The 23,980-nt window shown below is 40.1% G+C and overlaps 5 protein-coding genes across 5 annotated transcripts; all 5 read right to left on the bottom strand.

Moving 5' to 3' along the window:
- Positions 1–1,125: 1,125 nt before the first annotated feature.
- LOC307073235 (olfactory receptor 52E4-like) lies at positions 1,126–2,070 on the bottom strand (the record flags this gene model as incomplete). The annotated part of the gene is made up of 1 exon (XM_079732939.1): positions 1,126–2,070. The coding sequence occupies one exon, from the start codon at positions 2,068–2,070 to the stop codon at positions 1,126–1,128; it is 945 nt and encodes a 314-aa protein (XP_079589065.1).
- A 2,285-nt stretch (positions 2,071–4,355) lies between these two features.
- LOC307073234 (olfactory receptor 56A4-like) lies at positions 4,356–5,297 on the bottom strand (the record flags this gene model as incomplete). The annotated part of the gene is made up of 1 exon (XM_079732938.1): positions 4,356–5,297. One exon carries the CDS (start codon positions 5,295–5,297, stop codon positions 4,356–4,358), a length of 942 nt encoding a protein of 313 aa, XP_079589064.1.
- Positions 5,298–9,235: 3,938 nt separating this feature from the next.
- Positions 9,236–10,177, bottom strand: LOC307073233 (olfactory receptor 56A4-like; the record flags this gene model as incomplete). The annotated part of the gene is made up of 1 exon (XM_079732937.1): positions 9,236–10,177. One exon carries the CDS (start codon positions 10,175–10,177, stop codon positions 9,236–9,238), a length of 942 nt encoding a protein of 313 aa, XP_079589063.1.
- A 1,886-nt stretch (positions 10,178–12,063) lies between these two features.
- On the bottom strand, positions 12,064–13,017 carry LOC307073232 (olfactory receptor 56A4-like; the record flags this gene model as incomplete). The annotated part of the gene is made up of 1 exon (XM_079732936.1): positions 12,064–13,017. One exon carries the CDS (start codon positions 13,015–13,017, stop codon positions 12,064–12,066), a length of 954 nt encoding a protein of 317 aa, XP_079589062.1.
- A 3,681-nt stretch (positions 13,018–16,698) lies between these two features.
- LOC307073231 (olfactory receptor 4E2-like) lies at positions 16,699–21,427 on the bottom strand (the record flags this gene model as incomplete). Its single annotated transcript, XM_079732935.1, has 2 exons — positions 16,699–16,903; positions 20,496–21,427. The coding sequence occupies 2 exons, from the start codon at positions 21,425–21,427 to the stop codon at positions 16,699–16,701; spliced, it is 1,137 nt and encodes a 378-aa protein (XP_079589061.1).
- Between the last annotated feature and the right edge of the window lie 2,553 nt (positions 21,428–23,980).

Below are 23,980 nucleotides of genomic sequence, written 5' to 3'. Positions count from 1 at the left end.
GAATCCCTAATGAAATAAAGGTTAAATAAAAAGTTCAAAAGGGTTAATAACCCTTTTGAACTTTTTATTTAACCTTTATTTCATTCACATTGAATGGCTTTCAATGTTAAAGCCATTCAATGTTTTCTGCTACTCCAGCTCCTCTCAGCAACTGTCAGCTTTGCCTCAGTGGGGGCACTATGTCACACTCTGAGGCAGTGGCAGACAGTTAGGTCGACCAGGGCTATAACTTTAACTTACAATTCTTAAATTTGAGGCAAAATTACAACTGAACAGAGATTTTTGATAAAATGTATCATTTAATATTGAAATTTGTATTAAAAACATGCATTTACACACTTTCCCATAATGTAATTTGATACATTATTCACATTTATCTTCTTAAAAAAATATAGCAATTGTGTAGCTAGCATTCAAATTACAATATATATACATCCAATACTAAATATAAATTAAAGTATGGTTGAAATGATGCATGGAATATAGTACATTCTTGCAATATCCATTTTATTTAAACGGCTACAACATGTACAGAACGTATACATAAGTATATTTTATGTAAAAAATGAATGACAAGTTAACAATGAAAACGTATTTGTTCAATTATTGGGAAAAACATGATCTTCTAAAGAGACAGATTATATACCACTTGAGATCCTGGGTTTTAAATCCATATACAATTCTTAAATTTGAGGCAAAATAAACAACTAAGCAGAGATTTTTAATAAAATGTTTAATTTAATATTGAAATTTGTATTAAAAACATGCATTTATACACTTTCCCATACTGTAATTTGATACATTATTTACATTCATCTTCTTAAAAAAATATAACAATTGTGTAGCTAGCTGTAAGATAGAGGTACTGAACCCCCAACTCGCATGTGGGACAGGACGCAACCAAGGAGTCAGTAGGTCAAAAAGCAGGAGTCAGCTCAGAGAGTTGAAGGTTGCAAAAAATGGTGCCGGTTTATTTACAGTGTCAAAAGTACAAAAAGTCACACAAAAGAATACAACCTCTCGGCAAGCTGTTGCATATCAAATGCCAGACCCCCTTTCCCTCACCAAAGGGGGTCAAAATTACAAAATTAATGACAAATTAACAATGAAATTGTATTTGTTCAATTATTGGGAAAAACATGATCTTCTAAATAGACGGATTATATTCCGCCTGAGTTCCTGGGTTTTAAATCCATATACAAGTGGATTGAGTACTGGGGGAAATACAACAACGGATACACCTAGGGCTCTCCTCAGGTATGGGGACACACTTTCAAACCTGTGAGAGATTAAACTGATTGCAGTGTTAACCTCTAAAAATATAAAAACAATCAGATGTGTTCCACATGTTTGGAGAGCCTTCCCCCTAGCATCTGACTGCTTAGTGATAGCACAAGTCAACAATATCTGGATGTATGTGTATATAACTATTAATAGTGATCCACCTTGGATTAATATGATAGTGAATAAACCATAGTAGTTATTTACGCTGCTGTCTTCACAGACCAGTTTTACCAAAGAGGGATTATTGCAGAATACATCTACTACTCTATTCCTACAAATTTTGAACCGTGCAAAAAGAGCTAAAAGGATGCCCATCAAAGAGATGGTAACCAACCAAATAATAGTGATGATTCTTATTAAAATATTTGAGGTCATGATAGCATTGTACCGAAGAGGCATGCATATAGCGATATACCTGTCATAAGCCATCGCACTTAGAAACATTAAGTTTCCTGTACCATAGATGTGAATAGACAGAGCCTGGAGAAAACAACCAGGGTAGGAAATAGCGCGGTTGTTGGAAACAATGCTGGTTACAAGCTGTGGTAGAAAAGCAGTAGCTCCAATCATGTCCATTATTGGTAGGTTTAACAGCAGGAGGAACATGGGCTTATGCAAACTCTTTGTTAAGACAATCGTTGTTAACACTAACATATTAGAGAAAATAGTAATTAAATATGCAAGGGTTCCAAAAATAAAAGCAGGATAAATGTTGCCAGTTTCTAGGTTTAATGATTCCAGCTTCAGTTCCATTTTCCAGTAACCAAGAGTATCATTTAAGTTCATGATTAAATGTTAAGTTATCCTGGAAAAATAATGAGAAGTTAAAAATGTTAAGAATTACTCCAAATTAAATCTAACATGTGGTTCCATCAAACACAGTTCTAGATGAATCTTACTAAATCTTTTCTAACTTTTATTGGTATCTTACCTGTTAGTGTGTATCTCTACGTGTCATCTACGAATAGATAACCCTACAATGTATTTGCATTGCAAATGAGCAGCTCTTTTATAGGCACACAATTGGCATGGACACCCAAGAGATGACGTAACACAGCATGCTTTGCTGTTTTATAGAATTGTAACAAAGCTAAACTAACTCATAGCCCAGATGAAATTGTAAGGACCTAATTGAAAACAAAATGTAATAAAAACATAAGCTAAAATTTTTGGAAACATTACCACCTAAATTTGGATTATTATCCTCCTAAATTTTACTTTACTTTAATGCTAGATGTATGAAGAAAAAAAAACTTTGTCCCATGTCGTTTCCCCCTGAGTGGCTGATGACCAAAGTTTACTTCAGACCCTTGCTCTGAGGATGTTTTGCTTATGCATTACTGACATTGTCTGGATTAATTTGACCATCCTCTCACTAAATTGCAATCAATAACCGTGTTCCACACAACAATAAGTCAAACAATCTCTTATTAATTGCCCATTTAACCATTTCATTAATCCAAAAAACTGTTTTATTTGAAATCTGCCACTCTGATTGCCAATGTAGTAATGTCCGTTTTTTTTTTATCAGCGTTACATTTCACTATTGACCATCGGACTTGAGCCCAGAAAGACTTGACGTGACTTGGACTCAGATCTGCCAGCTAGTTTATTGTGGCGATCAAAGCCGTAGCTATCGGACTGTTTGGACTAATAGCCCACCTAGGGGGGGTGGGACCTCGGTGACAAGTGGGGTCGGCTAGAGAAACACCTGCATCGAGGCACTTATGTCCACGGGGTATATGGTGTCTTATTATTATATTATTGTTATATTATGTTATTATTCACTTGCTTGGTTGCTGTGTGAAAATAAATGCAACACCCGTAGCCGTGTGGTGTATGAGGCACGGGAGTTCTAGTACCCTGATAACGCTGGGCTCACTTCTGGTTCTTCCCTGGCTGATCGCAACAATATAAAAACCATTAGCTCTAACTAATTAGCTAATTTGCGAAGAGAGTCACAAGATCAATCACTGGTTTCCCCTGGTTCCACAATTTCTGATTAGGTGGACATGACTAATCTTAGTCACATATTCTCACCTTCATCACATTGGATAGTTGGCGTAGCCTACTATTGATATTTCCCTCCAGTTGTACCTCTCTTTTACCTACATCTAACACTGTGACGTAATCATGAGGTCAACTGAAAAAGTGTATTATAGCAAACAATACTCTAATAATACCTTCTTTCATCTCATCAGGTTGAATTACTCTTTGATTTGTAACTTTTTTTTTCTTCCCATTTTTCTTTCTTCTCCCCAGTAATTCCCATAAAAACAAATTACATGCTTTGAATTTTCATTTTTAAATACACAGGCAGAATCAAATCCAGTGACCTAACATCGATGTAGTTCTTGTTGAACCTAACTTGAAGAAAAACATATTTAAGTCTTTGGGTTCATTTGCTTGATGGCTGAATAGAAACCGGCCTCCCTGCCATCCAGGAGAACGGGATTAAGACTCACTTATTCAATACTGTTCTCAATGATAACGAAACAACTGACATACACAGACTCCCAAATCCTTCTATTTAGGTTAAAACGTTTAATATGGAATGCATATTTTTATTAGGACAATTATTACAAACATTAAACAGAATATTTGCCTTTAAACAGAATTGTAATTATCAGTATAATCCTAATTCTAAAAACATGAACAAATCAAAATCACTCAAAAATGTCATAGTATATATGTTCAAGTTAACATTCATATTACAATTAATGAATAATACATTTGGAAAGTTTTTTGCAAATTTGCATGAGCTATAAATACTATAATGAAATGCATCAGACAAATTGTGTATGTGTATGTGTCTCCTGTTGTACCTATGCGAATGAACCATACCAGAAAAGATGTTTCTATGTACTTTTATGTTTGCATCCTAGAAGTCAAATTAGAAAAGACCATGAGTACGAATCAATCATTTCTTAATCACTTCTAAACTAAATTAAAATATTTCCAGAAACATTAAGAAAGGCTGAGTCACCTTTCATGCATAATCTTCACTTGATATAGTTAAATAAAAAAATAAAAAAGTGCATTAGAATTGTAACAGGTTTAGTTAGTTGTTTTTAAGTTAACCTAGCACTTTTAATGAGTTTAATCATGTTTTTCTGAAGTTCTTTTGTGTTTAACCCATATATAAGTGGATTGAGTACTGGGGGAAATACAATTATTGATAAACCAATGGCCCTCCTAAGGTGCGGGGACACGCTCTCAAATCTGTGAGCCAGCAACGCGATGAGAGCGTTGATCTCCAATAATAAGAAAACAATCAGATGTGTTCCACATGTTTGGAGAGCTCTCCCTCTCGCACCTGATTGCTTAGTCTTCACACAGGTCACCAAGATCTGGATGTATGTGAATATCACTAATAACAGTGATCCACCTTGGACTAATATGATAGTGAATAACCCATAGTAGTTATTTACACTACTGTCTCCACAGACTAGTTTCACCAAAGAGGGATTGTTGCATAAAACATCCACAATATTATTCTTACAAAATTTGAACCGTGTAGATATACCAAATAGCACTGCCAGCATAAAGATGTCAAATAACCAAACGCCTACGATGATTCTTATCAAAATATTGGACGTCATGAGAGAGTGGTACCTAAGAGGCAAGCATATAGCAATATATCTGTCATAGGCCATTGCCGTTAAGAATAAGAAGTTCCCTGAAGCATAGATGTGAAGCAACAGAGCCTGGAGAAAACACCCAGGGTAGGAAATAGAGCGGTCATTCGACACTATACTGTGTAACAGCTGAGGGAAAAGAGCAGTGGCTCCCATTACGTCCAGTATAGGCAGGTTTAACAGCAAGATGAACATGGGGGAATGCAAACTCTTTGTGAAGACAATTGTTGTAAACACTAATATATTACAAAAAAGAATCATTACATATGTAAGGGTCCCAAAAACAAAAGCAGGGTAAATGAAGCCAGGCGGTATATTTAATGATTCCATCGTCAGCTCCATTGTCCAATGACCAGGGGTATCATTTATTTTCATGATTGTATTGTTTTAGTTGTCAAAGTATTGCATTTTCCTGGAGAGATTTTTTCCTTTAATAAAAAATAAAACATCTCAGTCAATACTTCAAGGAGTTCGATATTCATTGCTAAGCTCTTGGTATCTTACCTGTAACACTTGATAGCATTTCTGTCATTAACTGTAATTGATACGGCCCATGCATGTTCAGTACATTTGTCTTCTGCCCATGCAGTGCTCCAGGACAGTTATTTTATAATCATGTAAAATCCAGGGAGACCCAAGAGAGAAATACAAAATCAACAGACAGGGTGGTTGAACTGAAGTCAGATGAAACTGTTATGAAACTGAATTGACAGATGGTCAGATTGGTTCAATTCCCATGAGAGAGGTTCTGGGTTCAATCCCTAATATCCGCAGCTGTAGACATCCTTCTGCAAAATGGTGAACCCCTGCCTGCCCCTGACATGTATCTGAATTCACTGGAAGTGGATTTGGATAAAAGCATCTGCTAAATTACTCTATAGTAAATACATTATTGAAAACATAGCTTGTTGAAATAGGACAGATTTCTTTCAGATTAGGCTTTGTTTAAAGACTGGCCATCGGAAATATTCCACACTGTAAGATTTATTTCCTGATATCAAGGACATTGTTGGTCACTGAGGGAACTCTCTGTTAAACATCGTTCAGTACATAAACAGGACTATTCTGAAATAATTCAGCTCTCAGTGAGCTATTGAGATAAGGGAGCAAAAAAGGGGAATAAAAACTCAACCAAGCCATTATGTGATTCGCTGTCCGTCTGAAACAACCCAAATATTAAATTAAATTAAATGTCTCTTAAATGTTTCAATCAGATTGTAGGGTAGGCTATAATATCAAACTGAAGAGGCAATAAAGTTTGTATTGTTGTGTCATCGGCAAAGTCGAACTGTGCCGAGCCGGGCCAAAAAAGATAAGAATCCTGACGGAGGTCTCGTGCATTTCGCAATTGCTCGTTTGCGTGACCTACTACACAGCGGCCGCTAGGGGGTGCCAGCGGCCCGAATTACTGCCGCGGCCCACGTAAGTCGACCGGCCCACCGGGAAACCTCCCGAACGTCCCGATGGCCACCCCGCCTCTGGTTGCTTGTCACGATTCTCTCCAAAGCTCAAGAATAGAAGGATCTGAGGATCCCAAGGGAGACTCTGAATTTCTTCAGCTGCGTGAGGTGGTATAGGCTCTGCCGCTGGTGTGATTTGAACCAAGCTAACTTTGGGGCAGTTGGCTATAATGGGCTGGTACATAAATTTTACCACTTGAGCAACATAGCAATAATCAGATCATTGTTGTCATTGCGTGATTCCGAGACACTTATCCACTCATTTGTCTCTTCAAGACTTGATAATTGCCATGCCCTTTTTTCTGGTCTTCTGGCAGCAAGGATTGTGACAAAAAGTAAAAGAATTGACCATATAACACCTGTACAGATTTCCTTACATTGGCTTCCAATAGTGGCCTTAACATATAAGGCACTAAATGGACTGCCACCTTTGTACTTGTCTGAGCTTCTCCACTTATATCCACCTGCACGCCCCCTTCGCTCTGCTGACGATGGTCTTTTGGTCATCCAAACTACCGAAAAATCTGTTGGTAAGAGAGCATTTGCCTACCGTGCCCCATATTTATGGAATAACCTACCCCAACATTTTAGGGAAGCAGGGTCTGTGGATGCTTTTAAATCTAGGTTGAATGGCAACCTAGATTTAATGGCACTATGGAGTGTAATCTGTTGTTGTTGTCTTAAGTCATTATTGTTCTTGTCCCAAAGTATTATTTGTTTTAAAACTTTATGTTTTTATCAATGTGTTGATGTTGTTTTTTTATCTAGAAGTGTTCTGAGACCATTTCGATGGTGAGACTGCACTTTAAATAATACATTGACTGATTGATTGAATGAATGTATTTGCATCTCAAATGGGCAGCTCTTTCATGGGCATTCAATTGGCAGCGACACCCAAGAGATGACCTAACACAGCGTGCTTTGCTGTTTTATAGTATTGTAACAAAACTAAACCAACTCATAGCCAAGATAAAATTGTAAGCACCTAATTGAAAGCAAAATGTAATATAAACATAAGCTAATACATTTTTGGAAACAATACCTTCCACCTACATTTTACTTTAATTTAATGCTAGATGTATGAAGCCAGCTTGCAAACAAAGTAATTTGCTAGCTAGCCAGCAGCGCTTGGGTCTAGACAATTGCTACAGTCGAATAGTAAAAAAATTTACTAACCCTACTTCAGGCCCTTGTTCTGAGGATGTTTTGCTTCAGCATTACTTACAACGTCTGGATTAATTTGGCCATTCTCTCACTTAATTGCAATCAATAACCGTGTTCCACACAACAATATGTCAAACAATCTCTTATTAATTGCCTATTTAATCATTTCATTACTCCAAAAAACTGTTTCATTTGAAATCTGCCACTCTGATTGCCAATGTAGTAATGTCTGTTTTTTTTATCAGTGTTACATTTCACTATTGACCATCGGACTTGAGCCCAGAAAGACTTGACGTGACTAGGACTCAGATCTGCCAGCTAGTTTATTGTGGCGATCAAAGCCGTGGCTATCGGACTGTTTGGACTAATAGCCCACCTGGGGGGGGGGTGGCACCTCGGTGACAAGTGGGGTCGGCTAGAGCAACACCTGCATCGAGGCACTTATGTCCACGGGGTATATGGTGTCTTATTCCCTTGTACTGTCGCTGTGTGAAAATACATGCAACAACCATAGCCATGCAGTGTATGAGGCACGGGAGTTGTAGTACCCTGATAACGCTGGGCTCACTTCTGGCTCTTCCCTGGCTGATCTCCACAATTTATTAACCGTTAACTCTCTTAGCTAATTTGCGAAGAGAGTCACAAGATCAATCACCGGTTTCCCCTGGTTCCAAAATTTCTGATTAGGTGGACATGACTAATCTTAGTCACATATCCATAGCTTCAACAGACAATACTTAATTTATGGTATTCAACAACACAGCAAGTATACATCACATTGGATAGTTGGCGTAGCCTACTATTGATATTTCCCTCCAGTTGTTACTCTGTTTTATTTACAGCTATTACTGTCTCGAAATCATGAGGTCGACTGAAGAAGTGTATTTTTTTATAAACAAGACTAATGATTCCTTCTCTCATCGCATCAAGTTCAATTACTACTTTATTTGTAACTTTATTTTTCCTTCTCCCCAGTAATTCCCATAAGAACAAATTGCATGCTTTGAATTTGCATTTTTAAATACACAGGCAGAATCAAATCCAGTAACCTAACATCTATGTAGTTCTTGTTGAACCTAACTTGAAGAAAAACATATTTAAGACTTTGGGTTCATTTGCTTGATGGCTGAATAGAAACCGGCCTGCCTGCCACCCAGGAGAACGGGATTAAGACTCACTTATTCAATACTGTTCTCAATGACAACGAAACAACTGACATACACAGACTCCCAAATCCTTCTATTTAGGTTAAAACGTTTAATATGGAATACATATTTATCTTAGGACAATTATAACAAACATTAACCAGAGTATTTGCCTTTAAACTGCCTTTAAAATATGTTTATTATCTGTTTAATCCTAGTTCTAAAAACATGAACAAATCAAAATCAATCAAAAATATCATACTATATGTTCAAGTTAACATTCATATTACAATTAATGAATAATACATTTGGAAAGTTTTTTGTAAATTTGCATGAGCTATAAATACTATAATGAAATGCATCAGACAAATTGTATGTGTATGTGTCTCCTGTTGTACCTATGCGAATAAACCATAACAGAAAAGATATTTGTGTGTACTTTTACGTTTGCATCCTAGAAGTCAAATTATAAAAGACCATGAATATATTTAAATTGAATGAAAAAAAGGTGCATTGGAATTGTAACTGGTTCAGTTCGTTATTTTTAAGTTAACCTAGCCCTTTTAATGAGTTTAATCATGTTTTTCTGAAGCTCTTTTGTGTTTAACCCATATATAAGTGGATTGAGTACTGGGGGAAATACAATTATTGATAAACCGATGGCCCTCCTAAGGTGCGGGGACACGCTCTCAAATCTGTGAGACAGCAAAGTGATGAGAGCGTTGATCTCTAATAATAAGAAAACAATCAGATGTGTTCCACATGTTTGGAGCGCTTTCCCTCTCGCATCTGATTGCTTAGTCTTCAAACAGGTCACCAAGATCTGGATGTATGTGTATGTAACTATGATCAGTGATCCACCTTGAATTAATATGATAGTGAATAACCCATAGTAGTTATTTGCGCTACTGTCTCCACAGACTAGTTTCAATAAAGAGGGATTGTTGCAGAATACATCCACAATATTATTCTTACAAAATTTGAACCGTGTAGATATACCAAATAGCACTGCCAGAATAAAGATGTCAAATAACCAAACGCCTACGATGATTCTTATCAAAATATTGGACGTCATTAGAGAGTGGTACCTAAGAGGCAAGCATATAGCAATATATCTGTCGTAGGCCATCGCAGTTAAGATTAAGAAGTTCCCTGTTGCATAGATGTGAATCAACAGAGCCTGGAGAAAACACCCAGGGTAGGAAATAGAGCGGTCATTTGACACTATACTGTGTAACAGCTGAGGGAAAAGAGCAGTGGCTCCCATTACGTCCAGTATAGGCAGGTTTAACAGCAAGATGAACATGGGTGAATGCAAACTCTTTGTGAAGACAATTGTTGAAAGCAGTATTATATTACAAAACAGAATCAATACATATGTAAGGGTCCCAAAAACAAAAGCAGGGTAAATGAAGCCAGGCGGTATATTTAATGATTCCATCGTCAGCTCCATTGTCCAATGACCAGGGGTATCATTTATTTTCATGATTGTATTGTTTTAGTTGTCAAAGTATTGCATTTTCCTGGAGAGATTTTTTCCTTTAATAAAAACAAAGCATCTCAGTCAATACTTCAAGGAATTCAGTATTCATTGCTAACCTCTTGGAACCTTACCTGTTACACTGTAATTGATACCATGCATGTTCAGTACATTTGTGTTCTGCCCATGCAGTGCTCCAGGACAGTTATTTTATAATCATGTAAAATCCAGGGAGACCCAAGAGAGAAATACAAAATCAACAGACAGGGTGGTTGAACTGAAGTCAGATGAAACTGTTATGAAACTGAATTGACAGATGGTCAGATTGGTTCAATTCCCATGAGAGAGGTTCTGGGTTCAATCCCTAATATCCGCAGCTGTAGACATCCTTCTGCAAAATGGTGAACCCCTGCCTGCCCCTGACATGTATCTGAATTCACTGTAAGTGGATTTGGATAAAAGCATCAGCTAAATTACTCAATAGTAAATCGATGGATGAAAATATTGCTTGTTGAAATAGGACAGATTTCTTTCAGATTAGGCTTTGTTTAAAGACTGGCCATCGGAAATATTTCACACTATAAGATTTATTTCCTGATATCAAGGACATTGTTTGTCACTCAGGGAACTATCTGTTAAACATTGTTCAATACATAAACAGGACTATTCTGAAATAAATCAGCTCTCAGTGAGCTATTGAGATTAGGAAGCAAAAACAGGGAATAATATTGAACCTTAAACTCATCTTGTCATTATGTGATTCGCTGACCGTCTGAAACAACCCAATTATTAAATTAAATTAAATGTCTCTTAAACGTATCAATCAGATTGTAGGGTAGGCCATAATATAAAACTGAAGAGGCAATAAAAGTTTGTATCGTTGTGTCAATGGCAGAGTCGAACCATGCCGAGCCGGGCCAGTATAGTATAGCGAAAAAACGCAAATGATTTTGCAAGATTTAAGAGTTTTATTGGTCACATGCATACTGTGTACAAGAAATGCAGTGAAATAAAAAGCAGCACCTGCAGAGATTCTGCAACATTCAAAATATTAAATATTAAGAGACTCTACTTTTCTTCAGCTGCCTGAGGTGGTATAGGCGCTGCCGCTGGTGTGATTTGAACCAAGGTAACTTTGGGGCAGTTGGCTATAATGCGCTGGTCTACATTAAGGCTACTTCTTGTAGTATTGTTTGAGAAATTGGATGAAACAAAATCACAATCCAGGGTCATCAATAACTTCCAGCAGTATGGGTGCTTTGTTCCATAGGAGGCACTATCTGACACTCTGAGGCAGTGGCAGTAAGTCGAGAGTCTATAACTTACGATGCTTTAATTTGAGGCAAAAAAAACACTATACAGAGATTGCCTAGATTCTTGTCCCATATGTTGAGCATGAGTGATTTTATAATTCAACATCCCATTTAAATGTATTAATTGTATTTTAACACTTTTCACTTACTTACAAGAAATTGTAACATGTCTCCAGTATTCAACTAACATAATATGTACAACCATTCTTAAATTATCGTTTGAAGTATGATTTAAAATAATGTATGCATTGGAGAACATTCTTGCAAATATGTTTTTTTTCGGCTACAACACAAATTTTTTGCAGATGCTAATCATATGATTTTTCTTATATCATTCATTTCAGCATACAATATACACGGGCCATATACATTGAAAGTATCTGACCATAAACACATTAATAATGTTAAACTTATAATATAGTCAGAATAGGAGTTATACTGTTATGTGTTTTCAAACTACTATGGAAACAATCCTATCATTGGATTATATTAAAACAAGACAAACATAGTGACACCTGTACAAGTGTGTGTAAATAAGTATGTATACAGTAACACAGTGTGATCCCCAAAAATATAAAGTTAGTGCTTAACATGGGCAAAACATGATCTTCTTAAAATACGGATTATATTTCGCCTGAGTTCCTGGGTTTTGAATCCATAAATAAGTGGATTAAGCACTGGGGGATATACAATACCTGATACACCTAGAGCCCTTCTCAAGTATGGGGACACACTCTCAAATCTATGAGACATTAAAACAATGCAACAATTGATCTGTAAAAATACGAAAACAATCAGATGTGTTCCACATGTTTGGAGAGCTTTCCCCCTAGCATCTGACTGCTTTGTCGTCACACAAGTCAACAAGATCTGGATGTATGTGTATATAACCAAAATCAGTGATCCACCTTGAATTAATATGATAGTGAATAACCCATAGTAATTATTTACGCTACTGTCTTCACAGATTAGTTTCACTAAAGAGGGATTGTTGCAGAATACATCTACTATATTATTCATACAAAATTTGAACCGTGTAGATATACCAAATAGCACTGCCATAATAAAGATGTCAAATAACCAAACAACTACGATGATTCTTATCAAAATATTTGACGTCATTAGAGAGTGGTACCGAAGGGGCAAGCATATAGCAATATAACGGTCATAGGCCATCGCAGTTAAGAATAAGAAGTTCCCTGAACCATAGATGTGAATCAACAGAGCCTGGAGAAAACACCCAGGGTAGGAAATAGAGCGGTCATTTGACACTATACTGTGTAACAGCTGAGGGAAAAGAGCAGTGGCTCCCATTATGTCCAGTATAGGCAGGTTTAACAGCAAGATGAACATGGGGGAATGCAAACTCTTTGTGAAGACAATTGTTGTAATCACTAATATATTACAAAACAGAATCATTACATATGTAAGGGTCCCAAAAACAAAAGCAGGGTAAATGTAGTCAGGCGGTATATCTAAAGATTCCATCGTCAGCTCCATATTCCAGTGACCCGGGGTATCATTTATTTTCATTGTTGTATGGTTTTAATTGTCAAAGTATTACATTTTCCTGACAAGATTTTTTCCCTTTAATAAAAATGATGCATTTCAGTTAACACCTCAAACAGCTCGATATTCATTGCTAACCTTTAGGTATCTTACCTGTTACCTTGAAAAGTACTTCTGTCATCAACTGTAATTGATACTGCCTATGCATGTTCAGTACATTTATGTTCTGCACATGCAGTTCTCCGGGACTGTTGTTTTATAATCATACAAGAACCAGGGAGACCCACGAGAGAAATACAAAACCAAAAGAACAGGGTGGGGGGGGAGGCTACCCATTTGGACATAGCTACAGCGATGATACTGAATTTACAGATGGTGACCTTTCAACTCCCACCAGGGAGGTTCTGTTTTGCATCCCCAATGTCCGCAGCCTACCTATAGACATCCTTCTGCAAGGTGTCAAACCCCTGTCTGCTCCTTAATGACTCCTTAATGTATCTACTAGATGTATCACGCTAGCTAATTAACCAAGTTCAATCATTATTATTATCTCTTCCAGTTTTTGCTCTCAGTGGCCACCTTATTTGGACACTGACTCGCAGTGGAGTGCCGCTGTCCGGCATAGCCTCCTCTCTGAAGAATGAGGGTAGCCTGCAAGATACACAGGTTCCTTTACTGCTGATCGTCCCTCTTGATCCCTGGTTCAGATGTCTTTATTAAGGATCAAGAGTTGTGTTTACTGAACCTCCTACTTTTTAGAGAACCCTGCTATTATTTTAACTAGAGTTTTCGCGCCTCTAGTTGTAATTAAACCAATAGCAATAATGTGGATACCCCAGTCGATAATGTAACAAATTTCTGAGTGCATAATATAATAACAATTTGCCTATAATTTTACACCGTATAACATTCATTCACCAAAAATTACTCTTAAAAGCAGTGCCAACATTTAAATATTTTTTAACCATTCAGCGAACAAAAGGCAACAGGCTGATTATCATTTAGGGGACCACTAAATGACATGCAGAAGCCTCATCAATACGCCCACTTCTCATTCACATATAAGTTAATTTACATTTCCCATGGAAAAAATACTACCTCAGGGCAAGGGCGTAGGAACCGGGGGGGACGGAGGGGACGTGTCCCCTCCAATATCGGAGACAGGCGCATTTGTCCCACCTAAAAATTATACCGGATCTGTCAGGTTTCCGATATGTGTCCCCCCAATGTTAAACTCATTCCTACGCCCCTGCCTCAGGGGTATTATTCAGGAGATTTTCAGGGTACAAAGTTCAGGATATGTTGTTCACACATACGGCCCATCAGGAGAATATCAGGACTTACACGTGTGTCTGAAAGCAGGTAGTGTGTGAGCATTTGATTACATTATAAAATTAGTCAATTTATGGTAACAGGGGTAACTGTTCAATGGAATGTGTAGTATGCTATGCATGCAAATCAATTATTAAATAGCTTTTACTGTTATTCAGGGCTGAAAAGTGCATTGACATTTTCAAATGTAAGGCAACTACTATTGGTTAGTTGAAAATAATAATCATCGTTGAGATTAAACATCTCTTCCAGTGTCCTGGCCAAGACAGGAAGCAGTAGCATACAGTCACTCATAGCATACACACAAAACACAAGAAAAATAAAACAACCAAAACAGTCCGCAGGGGGGAGGGGGGATATCAATATTGCAAGACATTTGGGGAGGCTCAAGGGGGAGAGTGATATTAAGTTTGAGGAACAAAGTGTAAAGACATTTCGGGAGGCTCGAGGAGGAAAAGTAATATTAAAATTCAGCAACAAAGTGTAGTCTTGTCGTGGACTCTATAGACATAATTCACCATACTGTGTTATTGACATGTTTTCGTTCTGTGTTATAGGGACACTGTCTCTTTAAGATCACGTGACTTATGTGTTGATATGCCGGTCGGTGCAATGTTGAATTTAACAGTTTTTATATGACAAAATGAACGCCCCGCCGTTGCTTGTCGAGGTTAGAAATTGTCACTTCCCTTATTTTATCGCAATTTCTACAGTCTATAGACAGAATGTGTTACCTGGGAGAGTTTGTCGACGGCGGAGCCGTTATGGTTAAAAACATAACGTCTTACCTGGGCTAGTGTGTCGCTGCGGTGTGTGCGTGTGTGTTCTTACCTGGGCGCGTGCGTCGATGGCGGAGCAGTTATGTTGAAAAACATAACATCTTACCTGGGTGAGTGTCACTGCAGTGTGTGCGCGTGCGTGTGTGTTCTTACCTGGGCGCGCGCGTCGATGGCGGAGCAGTTATGTTTAAAAACATAACATCTTACCTGGGCGAGTGTCGCTGCGGTGTGTGCGTGTGTGTGTGCGTTCTTACCTGCGTGCGTGTCGATGGCGGAGCCGTTATGTTTGAAAACATAACGTCTTAGCTCGGCGAGTGTGTTGCTGCCTTTGTCTTGACGTACGGTGTGTGCTTGTGTGTGTGCGTGCATGTGTGTGCGTTTCTGTGTATGTGTCGCTGCCTTTGTCTTGACGTTCTGTGTGTGCACGTGTGCGTGTGTTTGTTTGTGTGTGTGTGTGTGCGTTTCCATGTATGTTCGTGCGCATGTGCGTGTGTGTGCGGTGTGTGTATGCGGTGTGTAGGCCTGTGTGTGTGCTTGCGGTGTATGTATGCGTTCGCGCGTGCTGTGTGTGTGTGAGCTGCAGGCTGCTTGGCACATGCGCACATGAGTAACTTGAGTAACTGGTGCGACAGGCCTGCTATTATAGTAGTAAGATATCATTGGAGTTCTCTTCATCAACAACCATGCTCGTGCTTTTCCAGTGTGTTCATCTTTTTCTTTAAACACTACTCAAAAGTTTGGGTTGCTGGTGATTTTTTTTTTTTACACACGCCACTTTGGCTTGCGATCGAAAATAGTGAACTTCAGGACCTTGTGCTAGGGAAGGTTTTCTTCTGCATAAATAATACACAAAACAAACAATCTCGAATCCTCATCCTCATCTTCATCCGCTTTTCCGGGGTCGGGTCGGGTTTTTGCAGATGCTTATCATATGATTTTTCTTATATCATTCATTTCAGCATACAATATACACGGGCCATATACATTGAAAGTATCTGACCATAAACACATTAATAATGTTAATCTTATAATATAGTCAGAATAGGAGTTACACTGTTATGTGGTTTCAAACTACCATGGAAACAATCCTATCATTGGATTATATTAAAACAAGACAATCACAGTGACACCTGTTTCTGTGGATGTGTCCCTGCACACGGAGACAGCACATGTTTGTGCGTGTACGTTAGCTAAATGGTTAACGTTGCTAGCACGTCACATAATCGAATGCAATCAAAGTTCAAATTAAAAATGAAATGATGACATCAAGTAAGAACGGGGTCATTACTGTGAGGGAGAGAGGGAGGATGGAAAGGGAGGGTGTTACGGGCCAAGACGGGGTGAACCCAAACGCACGGCACAAATGACAACAGGACGAGGTTGGTAGCAATTAACCAGTTTATTGCTACACAGAGGAGAGTGTTTGTGGGGATCCGGAGTCCGCTGACCGGGTTGTCTGAACCGGAGTTGGTGGGTCAGGTGGATTGCCGAACAGGTAGTCACCCTCGATGGTTCGGCGGAACTGGTATTCCGGCAGGAGAGCAGAGTCGAATAACGGACGTGATTAAGATGACTGAGGAGGAAGACAGCTGGATCAGGAATGGAGACTCGAATAAGGATAACTGGAACAGGCAAGAGAGGTCGGAGGATACTTCACCAGGTAAATATAGCTGACGATCTGGCGACGAATGGTTGAATGACTGGGGAAGATATGCAGGTGGATGTGATTGGTGATGATGGTCAGGTGCGGGTGATCAGCGTGGCTGGGTCGGGGAGTTGAGCAGGCCATGCCCCCGTACCTGAAACAGAACATGACGACAGAGACAGACAAGACTAACAGAAAACCAGTGGCAGCTAGGATCCGGTAGGAGAGACCGTGACAGAGGGAAGGTAAGAAAGACCCTTAGTATTGATGTTATAGTTTATATATTTTGAAAGTTCTAATAAATCTCAAATGGGACAACCGTTTTCCTTGATTTGTTTTTTTATTAACAGTATGTACTTGTACTTTTACTTTCAATACATAAGAACATATAATATCAGAAAATTACTTTGGATATTTAAGTACAATTAATATCAGATACTTCAAAGATCCCATGGCATGAAAATTTAACTCTGAGGTTTTCTAACATTAATATGAGTTCCCCTAGCCTACCTATGCTCCCCAAGTAGCTAGAAACTTCGTTGGGTGTAAAACGAGCACTAGGCATTCTGCTCCGCCTTTGAAAAAACGAAGCTCAGACGCGCGCCGTTTTGGAATTTTCCCTGTATGTCATCATAAAGGGATATTCCGCCTCCCCTTTCTCTGCTGTGCCAGCCCAGAGAATTTGGCCCGCCAATGAGCTACGACTGTGCGAGCGCCACATGTGTGTGTGTGTGTGTGTGTGTGTGTGATTAAACACACTGTAACGCAAGTATTGTACACTTATTTGTTATTTGGATAACCGTTCTGCTGTTGGTGTTATGGCGCATAACACGTCGGTTCTTTGACGTCTCTGGTATTTCCACAACAAGACTGTAGTTGGGGTTATCTCAGCTGTCGTTGAATCCCTCCGCCCGCTGCCACAAGGCACCACCACCAGGAAGCACAACTGCCCAGCAGCGAGCACCCGGCAGCGGGCACCCGGCAGCGGGCAGCGCATGGTTCAGTCTGCTTCAGATTGATGTGGAAGTGGAAGAACCAGAGACGTCGGAGAACCCGACACAGTCGTTTGTGATTCATAATATCGTCTGGAGGCGCACACAGCTTTTGACCATGATAATATGTATTATATGATATGTATTATATAATATTATTAAGATTGGCCTATAGAGCTCCAGGACTGTAATTGTTGTAAGCTTTTTTGTTATTTGGATAACCGTTCTGCTGTCGGTGTTATGGCGCATAACAAGTCGGACTCTCGTCTCTGGTATTTCCACAATGAGACTCGTAGTGGGGGTTATCTCAGCCATGGTTGAGAAGGAATTGGGGGAAAGGAACTTTGGCTTCGACTCCCTGAAGTACATGAACCACAACATGGAGGAGAAAGGGATTGTTGCCCACGATTGTCTCCCGCTTGACCCCCTCTTCCTGCTGCCCACTGCCAAGGAACCACTGCCTATATCATATAACCACTGTTATATGATATAGATATCTATGTATAATATGATATTATTTAGATATAGAGCTCCAGGACTCATGCCGGAGCACCCGGAGAGTTCTAGAATATTTACAGAACACGGCCAAAGGCTGTGTTCACCTCGCCATTGCGATTCATTCACTGTAAACAGAGCGCATGGTACCGTGGCAGCAAGCTGCTCAGGGCCACACCCCCACCCTCCTGCTTGACCCGCATCTCTCCTCCTCCATTTGGGGAAATCTCAATGTGCGACTTGCTCGTAGTGGCTATAATTCTGCACCCAGATGAATTTCGGGAACGTCTTCAAATAATGTGTTAGGGGCCAACTAATATCTTTATTAAAGCATCCATAAAGTAGCATGCCATGGGACCTTTAAGACTTTTAATCAAGTATTATTAGATTTACTTGAGTCATTTGACTCATTTTCTGGGAAGATATCTGTACTTTTACTTAATTATGGCATCCAGGTACTTCTTCCACAGCTGCCTTCACTGCCACCCATGTGGCAGTGCACCCAACCGCATCGGGTCTTCCTGCATGCAGGTGGTTGGCCCACAGGACGGAGAGGAAGGGTGTGCCACGTTGCTTCTTTGCCCGGCCAGGCTCCGTAGCAAACCTGGCCACCAGCTATCGCCGAGGAGCCCTCCGCCCAAGACGTGGGCCCCCGGTTTCCTCCGGGCAGGGTCTCTCCTCCTCTTTCTCGCTTATTTATGGGCCTTGGCACTTGGATAACCATTCTTATGGGCTGATTATGGTCCCACATTCACACAAAACAAGGGGGTTACTGACCTGTTACGTCCTTGCCGACCCTCCTTACGTCCACCGCAAGGGCCTGACGTGCGCCTCCCAAAATTTTTAACCTTCCGTCGAGGCGAAGCAGCAGCAAGGGATGTGATTGGTCCACTCACTAAAACCCGACGCAGAACCAAAACAGGTCACGACTGCGTCGAAGCGTCTGCGTGGTCCTTGTGTTGCGTGACGTGCGACCATAATCAGCCCTTTAGTCTTGCCCCTCAACTGAGACCACTCTGCTACCCTACAGAGAGCATAAGGCTCCAGACAACACAGCCCTCAGATTCACAGGGACACGCAAACCTCTCCACCACGATAAGGTCACGGTTCCAGGAGAGGCGAATCTTGAATGATTATTCAATATAATAATAATAATAATCTGCAACTGTGATTGCAATGTATCAGTGTTTGCTTGGTGAGGTCGAGGTTAGGTCTTGGCCCAATCTAAACACAAACAGCATCACCAAGAGTCCTATTTTTACCTGTGGTATCAAAGAAACTGTCCGACACATGATAAAATATTACTATATTGTGTTTTATTTCTGCCCAGTAGTTCCCCTAAAAACGACCCACAAGCATGCCTTTATCTCAAAATACAGTGGGTGGCATTGTTGAGCTGTAGAGAAGAAATTCTCTCAGAATCTGACCTTTACAAACCGCATTAAGGAGAACAATCATTTCAAAATTATGTCACATTTCCATACTCCGATAACAAAACTAAAACCAAATTAGAGTCCCAAATTATTTGAGACTCTGCTGTATAACTTAGGTAGTATGTAAAATTAGGCCAAGTTTACTGTCAAGTTTAATGTCTCTTATTTTTGATGCTCCCAAACCCACTCACTATGTAAAGTGCTTTATCTGACTTTAAAGAACACTATAAATGCAGTGATTATATTTAATTATTCATAACTGTATATTATTTACTACAGTGCTATCGTCAGCTACATTTTAAAATGCACAAACAGAATTAAATGTGGTAACCCTCACATCCATGTAGTTATTGTTGAACCAAACTTGATGAAAAACATATTTAAGTCTTTGGTGTTAATTTGACCTGTTTAATTATTACTAACATTTAACAATATTTGCCTTTAAACTGTGCTTTAAGTAAATCATCAGTTTGAATCTAATTGTAAAAATGTGAAAAATCAATAGCAAAGCCATTGATGAAAGCAAATGACTCAGACAAATAGTATGTGTATGTGTGTAGAATTGATCATGCGAATAAACCATACCAGAAAATATATTTGTATATACTTACCCATCCTAGAAAAGACCATGAATTTGTAGTTATTGATCACTTCTAAACAAAATTTGTTGTTCGCAATTAGGCTGTGCATTATGAAAATATTTCCAGAAATATTAAGAATGTCCTAAGTGACCTTTAATGTATAATCTTAACTTGATATATCTAAATTAAATCAAAAAGGGGCATTGGAATTGTAGCTGGTTTAGTTCGTTATTTTTTAAGTTAACCTTGTTCTTTTAATGATTTTAATCATGTTTTTCTGAAGTTCTTTTGTGTTTAACCCATATATAAGTGGATTGAGTACTGGGGGAAATACAATAACTGATACACCCAGGGCCTGCCTCAGGTTTGGGGTCAAACTGTCAAATCTGTGAGACATTATAGCGATGATACAAATAAAATGAAAGAATAAAAAAACCACCAGATGTGTTCCACATGTTTGGAGAGCTTTTCCTCTCGCATCTGACTGCTTAGTCTTCATACAAGTCAACAATATCTTGATGTATGTGTATATCACTAAGAACAGTGATCCACCTTGGACTAATATGATAGTGAATACACCATAGTTTCTATTGACGCTGCTGTCTTCGCAGACTAGTTTCACTAAAGAGGGGTTGTTGCAGAATACATCTAATATATAATTCTTACATAATTTGAACCTTGTAGTAATACCCAACAGCACTACTATAATTAAGATGTCAAATAACCAAACAACTACGATGATTCTTATCAGAATATTTGACGTCATTAGAGAGTGGTACCTAAGAGGCAAGCATATAGCAATATAACGGTCATAGGCCATGGCAGTTAAGAATAGGAAGTTCCCTGAACCATAGATGTGAATCAACAGAGCCTGGAGAAAACACCCAGGGTAGGAAATAGAGCGGTCCTTTGACACTATACTGTGTAACAGCTGAGGGAAAAGAGCAGTGGCTCCCATTATGTCCAGCATAGGCAGGTTTAACAGCAATATGAACATAGGCGAATGCAAACTCTTTGTGAAGACAATTGTTGTAATCACTAATATATTACAAAACAGAATAATTGCATATGTAAGGGTCCCAAAAACAAAAGCAGGGTAAATGTAGCCAACTGGTATATTTAATGATTTCATCGTCAGCTCCAATGTCCAGTGACCAGGGGTATCATTTATTTTCATGATTGTGTATTCTTAGTTGTCAAGCAATTAGATTTTCCTGGAGAAAAAAATTCCAGGCACTCAGAGTTAAATAAAATGAAGCAAGTCAAAATATCTTAGTTAAAACTGCTCAGAGTTCAATATTCATTGCTAACCTCATGGTATCTTACCTGTTACACTGGATAGTACTTCTGTCATCAACTGTAGTTGATACCATGCATGTTCAGTACATTTTATGTTCTGCCCATGCAGGGCTCCAGGAAAGTTATTTTATAATCATGTAAGAACCAGGGAGACCCAAGAAAGTCTACCCATTTGAATAGAGCTATGAAGCTGAATTGACAGATTGTCAGATTGGTTAAATTCCCATCAGAGAGGTTATGCGTTACATCCCTGATGTCCACAGCCTACCTAGAGACATCCTTCTGTAAGATGGCGAACCCCTGTCTGCTCCTTAATGACATGTATCTAAATTCATGGTTAATTGATTTGGAACAAAGCATGTGCTAAATTAATCAATTGTAAAAAAACGGATGTTTGACTGAAATTATCCAAATTAGTAAATGGGTGGACCTGTTGAACACAGGATGGACTCTGATAGGGTCTGGGTACTAACCTTGGGAGAGAAACCATGTTTGGCAGCCCTTTGTGTATCCGAGTAGTGTTCACTGAACCTCATACATTTTATAGAACACCTCTATTATTTAAATGTTGGTCATAGGAGTTTTTCTCTATTCCACTACATTTTCCACTACTTTTTCCTTAGTCCTGCTTCTTATGAAAAGATAAAACTATGCTGAGCTATGCTAAATGGTTTGAACTTAACCAAATCCACAGTTCTAGGAATTCAGGAGGAATTAAAGAAATTGAACCGTTGGCATACATTTATTATTATTTAAATAATAGCTCCCTAATTTCCTTTTGTATTTAATTTTTGATAATTTTTGATTTTTTTTTCTCACAGTGCAGTTTTTACCGATGGTATCAAAGAAAGTGAAGAAAGTTTTTTTCTCCCTGTAGTTAACCTTAAAATGAATTAAATGCGTGACTTTATCTCAAAATATGGTGGTGTAGTGACTACATTATGGGTTCGTGGTCCCCTCTTACTGATCGAGTGGGAGGGAACTGGCTATGAGTCACGGGGGTCTAGGGGGACGGTTTATGCGGTTGCACGAGTTCTAGCCATGCGCTGTGAGTGATTGTTCTGCTCTGTCTTTTTGGATTAAACCGGTTATTATTACGCTGCCTACGTCCTCCTTTTCCTCCGGCACTACATTGGTGACCCCGACGTTCGTTTTTGTTATTCATTTGTTTACAAAAACCGCACAAGCGAACACTGCTATTCTGCAACATGTCCGGCCGAGGAAGACGTTCGCAGCGGCAGACATCTATGTCTCCTGTCAGGGTGACGCAGGTCGTGCGCACCCCCACTCTTAAGCTGCCAGAGTTCTGGGACTCAACGCCTCCTGCATGGTTCGCCATAGTGGAGGCACATTTCTACAAAAGCGACGTTACCGACGACGACGACCGGTACAACCATGCTGTGGCTATGTTGGGCAGCTCCACCGCAGCGCGTGTGGTGGGGTTTCTGTCCGCCCCCCCGGCGACAAACAAATATGAGCGCCTCAAGGCCCTGCTCCTGGAGACATTTGAGCTGTCCACCGCAGAGAGGGTGCGCCGCTTGTTTGACATGTCGGACTTGGGAGACGAGAGGCCCTCTGCACGTATGGAGAGGATGCTAAACCTGCTCGGTACAGAAGACCCCATGATCCTCTTCACGGAGATGTTTATGCACATACTGCCAGCTCAGGTCAGGATGGCGCTTGCTAACACCACCATCGTTGGACCCCGCGCCCTGGCCAGGGAGGCAGACCGGTTCGTCTTGGCCATGCCTCAACGGTCCCCGGACCTGCTGGCTCCCGCGGCTGCCCCGCCGCCGAACCGTCGCAGGAGAGCGAAGGACGACGCCAGACCCTCGGGCCAGCAGGGTAACGCTGCGGGCCATTGTTTCTACCACGCCACTTTTGGCGCCAAGGCCAAACGATGCCACTCGCCCTGCTCCTTTGGACCGACGGGAAACGGCAGGGCCAGCGTTCGGTAGTAGCCCTGAGCGCTGGTGTCACCAACAGGCTGCTCTTCATAAAAGACACCATTTCCGGTCGCAGATTCCTTTGTGACACAGGTGCCCAATGGAGAATCATTTTTTGTTTGCTTCGGTGGACAACGCTTTACCTGGGATTTTGTCGTCGCAGCTGTCACATTTCCCCTCCTGGGCGCAGATTTTCTGTGCGCCCACAACCTGTTGGTGGACGTGGGGAACAGGCGCCTGGTCAACTCACAGACTTTCGCTTCCTTCGCCTGTACGCAGGGGGAGGCGATCTACAGCGGGTTGTCCAACACGCTCGCCGACAGCGACCAGTACCTTCGGCTGCTCGCCGAATTCCCTGGCCTCACTAAGCCCACCTTCTCCGCTCCCACGGTGAAGCATGGTGTGGAGCACCACATCGAGACCAATGGTCCTCCCCTCCACGCCAGGGCCAGGTGCCTCAACCCAGAGAAGCTGTCCGTCGCCAG

The sequence above is a fragment of the Pollachius pollachius genome (genome assembly GCF_949987615.1).
Source record: "Pollachius pollachius genome assembly, chromosome: 3".
Classification (NCBI taxonomy): Eukaryota; Metazoa; Chordata; class Actinopteri; order Gadiformes; family Gadidae; genus Pollachius; species Pollachius pollachius.
Note: the sequence above shows the minus strand (reverse complement) of the source record. Positions and strands in the feature narration are given on the sequence as shown.